The sequence below is a fragment of the Erythrolamprus reginae genome, chromosome 1 (assembly GCF_031021105.1).
Source record: "Erythrolamprus reginae isolate rEryReg1 chromosome 1, rEryReg1.hap1, whole genome shotgun sequence".
NCBI lineage: Eukaryota > Metazoa > Chordata > Lepidosauria > Squamata > Dipsadidae > Erythrolamprus > Erythrolamprus reginae.
The window spans coordinates 27,880,555-27,887,582 of NC_091950.1; the positions used below are offsets into that span (position 1 = coordinate 27,880,555).

Sequence of the window (7,028 nt, forward strand, 5' to 3'; positions counted from 1 at the left end):
AAAAACCCATAATTTAAAAAAGCATGCACACAACATACCATACATAAACAATATAGGCCTGGGGAAGTTATATCAGTTCCCCCATGCCTGATGGCAGAGGTGGGTTTTAAGGAGTTTCCGAAAGGCAAGGAGGGTGGGGTCAGTTCTAATCTCAGGGGGGTGCTGGTTCCAGAGGGTCGGGGCCGCCACAGAGAAGGCTCTTCCCCTGGGACCCGCCAAATGACATTGTTTTGTCGATGGAACCTGGAGAAAGCTGACTCTGTGGGACCTAATCAGTTGCTGGGATTTGTGCGGTAGAAGGCGGTCTCAAAGGTATTCAGGTCCGATGCCATGAAGGGCTTTATAGGTCATAACCAACACTTTGAATTGTGATCGGAAATTGATCTGCAACCAATGCAGACTGCAGAGTGTTGGTGTAACATGGGCATACCTTGGGAAGCCCATGATTGCTCTCGCAGCTGTATTCTGCACGATCAGAAGTTTCCGAACACTTTTCAAAGGTAGCCCCATGTAGAGAGCATTACAGTAGTCGAGCCTCGAGGTGATGAGGGCATGAGTGACTGTGAGTAGTGAGTCCCGATCCAGGTAGGGCCGCAACTGGTGCACCAGGCGAACCTGAGCAAACGTCCCCCTCACCGCAGCTGAAAGATGGTTCTCTAATGTGAGCTGTGGATCGAGGAGGACACCCAAGTTGCGGACCCTCTCGAGGGGGTCAATAACTCCCCCCCCCCCAGGGTAATGGATGGACAGATGGAATTGTCCTTGGGAGGCAGAACCCACAGCCACTCCGTCTTATCCGGGTTGAGTTTGAGTCTGTATATACAGTATACTATATAGTATATACACAACAACAACAACAATAATAACAACAACAATAATAGTAATAATAATAATAATAATAATGAGCCGGGGTGGCGCAGCAGGTAGAGGCCACTGAAGCTGACTGTAGATCTGTAGGTCAGTGATTCAAATCTCATCACCAGCTCAAGGTTGATTCAAGGTTGATATATATATGGGTTTTATTACAGGGTTTAGTTTTAGATATTATATTCAACTTATTTTTACTGCTTGTATCTTTTTGTATTGTATTGTATTATTTTGTAAGCCGCCCTGAGTCCTTCGGGATTGGGCGGCATAGACGTCGAATAAACAAACAAACAAATAATAAATTACTAAATAAAGGAAGTCAACAGCGGTAAAAGTATCTGCTGTCACCAGATACGTGCAGTATGTTCCCCCTAATTGCTTCTATTTTTGACAGATTCTATCTCGCCTCAGAGTCCCTCTCCATCCTCCAGCACGCCGACCTCTCCAGCAGGGCAGATCCGGCCAAGTTCCCTCCACGGCTTGGGGCCAAAAGTCAACAGTCATCTCTACAAGGTCAGCCGCCGCAAGTCAACCAGCAGCATCCCACCTTCCCCGTTGGCCTGCACTCCTTCCTCCGTCCCCCAGCCCCCCTCCCCGCAAAGATCCCCTTCCCCACTTCCACTGTTTACAAAAAACGTCCAGACATTCCAAGGCAAGACCTTGTCTCCACCTACCATGGTCCGCCAAGTGTCCCGGCCTCGCAGTGCAGACAGCTCCCGTTCGCCTCTTCTCAAGCGGGTCCAGTCCACGGAGAAAATCCCTACTTCCCTTGCTGAAAAAGTGGTGGGCGTCCGAAAGCTCACCCTGGAGACGCCCAACCTGGGAAACGGAGGAGCCAGGGAGAGCGGCGTGGCCCCCCTGGGAGACGCCGGCCTTTCTCGACTTCGGGACTGGTCTGAGGAACGTTACGACCGAGACCCCGAAGTCGTGGTGATGCGGCGGCTGAACTTATCTGAACGCCGGGACTCTTTCAAGAAGCAAGAAGCGGTCCAGGAAGTGAGCTTTGATGAGCCAGAGCTTGCATCCGGCGGAGAGGCCCAAGCACAGAGTAAACCTGGAGATTGGCAGCACGGATCTCACGCCGCTTCCTGGGTGGTAGAGGACGGGCCTCGCGGCTCATCGGATCCTCAGGGGCTCCTCGTGCCCGACATTGCAGTGCAAGGGGATGAGCCCGCAGAAATCGCAGCCACGTGGGAATGTCAAGGATCGTATCCTGCCCACCTGGAGGCCCGGGTCTACACTGAGCAAGACGATGGGACAATGGCCGTGGAGTACAAGAGCGTCTCCTCCCAGCCCTGGGGCAGCTGGGAACAGAGGGAGTCTTCCCCCACTGTTGCAGTCACACACAGGACAACCCACGGGGAGAAGGCAGTGATCTCACCTTCACCCGCCCCGAAGTGGCAATTACCGGAGAATTTGGAAAAATGACTGGAAGTCCCGTTTAAAACCACTTAAAGGGGGCAGTTCAAAGAAAGTAAGCGAATGCCCAGGACTGAGAACTTTGGGGTCTCATTTTCATTCTGCTGATAGGGTCTTTTTCAGCTGTTTATCACTTCCTCCTCCTCCTCCTCTGTGTTTTTCTTCGCAGGGCCAGGTTGGTGGTGGTTCACGCTGGAGATAAAGGCAACGCTGCTTTTTTTTTTTTTTTTTACTAATTAGAAAACATTCCCATTTCATTCAGGTTTGGGGCTCTCAGATTTGGCTTCTGTTCGGTGCCCTGAAATCAAGCATTAAACGTTCCCACCCGCGCACCTGGGTATCTTCTGGAGTGTGAATATGCTCCACGATTAATAATTTTTCCCGCTGACCCCTTGGCTATACTGCCGAATGTGAAAAAAGGTAATAAATGAAAGAGTAAAGCATACGAAATACCTTTTCTGCCTCGTGTAGGTAGCTGGCGGCACAGTCTGTTCGTTCTAGGTAGCCTCTTCTCTTGATTGGATTGGATTGGATTTATATGCCGCCCCTCTCCGTAGACTCGGGGCGGCTAACAACAGCATATGACAATCCAATATTAAAACAGTTAAAAACCGTTATTATAAAACCAAACATACAGACAGACATACCATGCATAAAATTGTAAAGGCCTAGGGGAAAAGAGTATCTCAGTTCCCCCATGCCTGGCGGCAGAGGTGGGTTTTAAGAAGTTTATGAAAGGCAAGGTGGGTGAGAGCAATTCTAATCTCTGGGGGGAGATGGTTCCAGAGGGTCGGGGCCGCCACAGAGAAGGCTCTTCCCCTGGGTCCCGCCAAGTGACATTGTTTTAGGCATTGAAAACTGGTCAAAAGAGGAATTATAGCAGTGGTTGGAGAACTCCCCGTCCCAATCCTCTGACATCTGTAAACGTTGCAGTGCCTGTGTATGCCGTTGATACCCTAACCCAGTGTTTCCCAACCTTGGCAACTTGAACATATTTGGACTTCAACTCTCAGAATTCCCCAGCCAGCAAATGCTGGCTAGGGAATTCTGGGAGTTGAAGTCCAGATATCTTCAAGTTGCCAAGGTTGGGAAACACTGCCATAACCTAATGCCATTGATACCCTAATCTCTTATCTTGCAAATATTTGATCAAAAACTGAGGAGAAAAAAAACCAAGCGGGTAAACAAGAAAAGAAAACCAACATGGTCCTGTTCAGTTTATATCCAGAAACTTTCATCGGAGAAATTCAGAAGCTTTTGGTTCCATTGCATTATCTTTTCTATCTGTAACCTTGAGATTTTCTTTTGGGGGGACTGTGGTGGGGGGATCCCATTTGGGTGTGTCGTACTTACTGTGGAAGAATAAGGTGGGGTTCTCCATCCTGCACCATTTCTAGATCTACTGCAAAATCCCCTGGAAAATGGAGGAATGAGATTTGGAGAATATCTTCTCCCTCTTCGTATCTTCTCTGCAGCCAATGGAAACTTCTTGGGGGAAGGTCAGGGGTGGCTGCTGGGGGTTCGCAGGAGTTCGGGAGAACCTCTAGCTAAGATTGTGTGCAGTTCGGAGAACCCTCAAATCCCACTCCTGGCTGGCCCAACCCTTCCTCCATTCTTAGAAGTCCCCATGTGACCTGTTTTGGATGCAGGTTAGTGCAGGGCACACACAGAGAATCTGGGAAGGCAAAAATGGGCCTACTGGAAGTTTGGAAAGGCTGGAAACGGGCCACTTTCTGGCCTTCTCAAACTTCTGGTAGGCCTGGTTTTCACCCTCCCCGAGCCTCTGCGTACCCAGGCTCTGAAGGCTCTCTTGAGGCTGGAAACGGGCCAGTTTCTGACCTTCTCAAACTTCTGGTAGGCCCAGTTTTCGCCCTCCCCGAGTCTCTGCGTACCCAGGCTCTGAAGGCCCTCTTGAGGCTGGAAACGGGCCAGTTTCCGGCCTTCTCAAACTTCTGGTAGGCCCGTTTTTCACCCTCCCCGAGTCTCTGCGTACCCAGGCTCTGGAGGCCCTCTTGAGGCTGGAAACGGGCCAGTTTCTGGCCTTCTCAAACTTCTGGTAGGCCCGTTTTTCACCCTCCCCGAGTCTCTGCGTACCCAGGCTCTGGACGCCCTCTTGAGGCTGGAAACGGGCCAGTTTCTGGCCTTCTCAAACTTCTGGTAGGCCCGTTTTTCACCCTCCCCGAGTCTCTGCGTACCCAGGCTCTGGAGGCCCTCTTGAGGCCGGAAACGGGCCAGTTTCTGGCCTTCTCAAACTTCTGGTAGGCCCGTTTTTCACCCTCCCCGAGTCTCTGCATACCCAGGCTCCAAAGGCCCTCTTGAGGCCGGAAACGGGCCAATTTCTGGCCTTCTCAAATTTCTGGTAGGCCCGTTTTTCACCCTCCCCGAGCTTCTGTGCCTCAGGCTCTGGAGGCCCTCTTAAGGCTAGAACAGGCCAGTATAATAATAATTAATTAATAATAATTTATTAGATTTGTATGCCGCCCCTCTCCGAAGACTCGGGGCAGCTCACAACAATAATAAAAAACAATATTATAGCGAAACAAATCTAATATTTTTTTTAAAAAGCATATAAAAACCCTATCATATTCAAAACCAAACAACACATACATACCAAACATAAAATATAAAAAGCCTGGGGGAAAGGTGTCTCAACTCCCCCATGCCTGGCGGTATAGGTGGGTCTTGAGTAGTTTACGAAAGACAAGGAGGGTGGGGGCAGTTCTAATCTCCGAGGGAGTTGGTTCCAGAGGGCCGGGGCCGCCACAGAGAAGGCTCTTCCCCTGGGGCCCGCCAAACGACATTGTTTAGTTGACGGGACCCGGAGAAGGCCAACTCTGTGGGACCTTATCAGTTGCTTGGATTCGTGCGGTAGCAGGCAGTTCCAGACGTAGTCTGGTCCAGTGCCATGTAGGGATCAAGACAGATTTCGGAGCCTGGGGGCAGACTGTTTTAACCCTCCCGGAAGCTCGAAGAAAGCCTCCAGAGTCGGTGGAGGGCAAAAACGCCCCTTCCCTCCCCCCGCCATGGTGCAGGAGACCAACTAGGCCATTCCCCCCGGGGCAACACCCAGCAAGCAACTGGGCGGAGAACCCTGTGCTAAAATTATGTCTCTAGGAAAACAGCCAGGACACAAAAAAAATCTTTGGAGCTCACCCCCGGGGGTGTTGCCCTCAAAAAGGTTTTGAAGGAGTCTCTGTCTTTGAATATGAGTCAGACACATCAACGCATCTTCCAAACTGGCTCACTTTTACAATCAGTTGCAGACTCCTGTGGTCATGCGATCTCAGTTTAGGACCTTTTTAAAAATGACATCCGGCCACATGGTGACTTAACTTACGACCACCACAACTTCTAGCCAAAATCCCAGGCTCGATTGTGGTCATCAATTGAGGCTTAGTCAGTTCTTATTAGAATTTCCAGCAAAGAGTCTTAAGGATCAGGATAAGAAATATTTTTCTCTCTGCGTGAGACTTTGCCAGCAATGACAGTTTCAGCTTAAATCGTTCAAAGGTTTGATCTGGGACAGTGATGGTGAAACTTTTCTGGTTTGCCTGCTAAAAGTGTGTGCATGCGCTAGTGTGAGCACAAGTGCCCACACCCATTCCCCCCATGTATGTGGACCCTCCCCCTCATGCCCCTGCGCACGCGCACAACCACCCCCACCCCAGTGCATGCGCATAGGCCTCACTGAAGCCTGGGACGGTGAAAAAACAGACAAACCGGTTCATAAAAACGGACTTCCAGTTTGCCCATTCTGCTGTTTTTCACACTCGGGGGGCTGCAGGGAAGCTTCCCTAAAGCCTCAGGAGGGAGAAATGGCCTTTCCCAAGGCCACAAATCAGCTGGAGTTGACATAGGGCAGTGATGGTGAACCGATGGCATGGGTGCCACAGGTGGCACGCAGAGCCATATCTGCTGGTACGTGAGCTGTTGCCCTAGCTCAGCTCCAACATGCATGTGTGTCCCAACCAGCTGACTTTTGGCTCCCGCAGGGCATTTTTGGCTTCCAAAGAGCCTCCCATGGGGGGGGGGGCTGGGTTTTTACCCTCCCCTGGCTCCAGGGAAGCCTTTGAAGTCTGGGGAGGGCAAAACAAGCCTACTGGGCCCACCAGGAGTTGGGAAACAGTCCATTTCCGGCCTCCAGGGGGCGGAAGAAGCTCTTTTCACACTCCCCAGGCATTGAATTATGGGTGTAGGCACTCCCGCATGTGCGATAGCACACATGCACGCTCTTTTAGCACCCGAGGGGAAAAAAGGTTCACCATCACTGACATAGGGCAACGCCTCGCGTGCCCTCCAATATGGCTCCACGTGACACCTCTGGTTCGCCATCCCTGATCTAGGATAAGACAACTCTGTATGTCCTATTTTGTCCTGGTGGCTTACCTTAAAGTTGCCAGTTGTAATCTGGGAAGTTGCAATTGTAACCCATCCACAAAGTGCCAAGTTAGAGCAGGCTCAGTGGTGGGTTGCTGGCGGTTTGGATCGGTTCTTTAAAACTGGTAGTGGAAATTTACCGCTGTTCACCAAATCGGCAGCGATAACTGGCAGTCCACCAGTCCTCCAGTCGCCTGCAAAAAAAAACCTATGTGCATGCACAAAGGCTTCTACGCATCTGCAGAAGGTCATTCCTGGGCGTTTCACGCAATGTGACTGGGGCATGTGATTTCCATCATGATGAAAATGGGGAGGGAAAGTAAGTGGAACACACACACCCCAAGCAAGCGATCCTATTGTTAAAG

At 50.7% G+C, this 7,028-nt stretch overlaps 1 protein-coding gene across 4 annotated transcripts in view; it reads left to right on the forward strand.

Moving 5' to 3' along the window:
• The window catches only part of MAST3 (microtubule associated serine/threonine kinase 3), a 130,580-nt gene extending 127,840 nt beyond the window's left edge, over positions 1 to 2,740 (forward strand). For all 4 annotated transcript variants that reach the window (XM_070748149.1, XM_070748131.1, XM_070748141.1 and 1 more), the window contains one exon: positions 1,262 to 2,740. In XM_070748149.1, coding sequence (XP_070604250.1) covers positions 1,262 to 2,295 — 1,034 coding nt within the window. In that variant the 3' untranslated portion in view covers positions 2,296 to 2,740. The remainder of the gene's footprint in view (positions 1 to 1,261) is intronic.
• Positions 2,741 to 7,028: the final 4,288 nt, after the last annotated feature.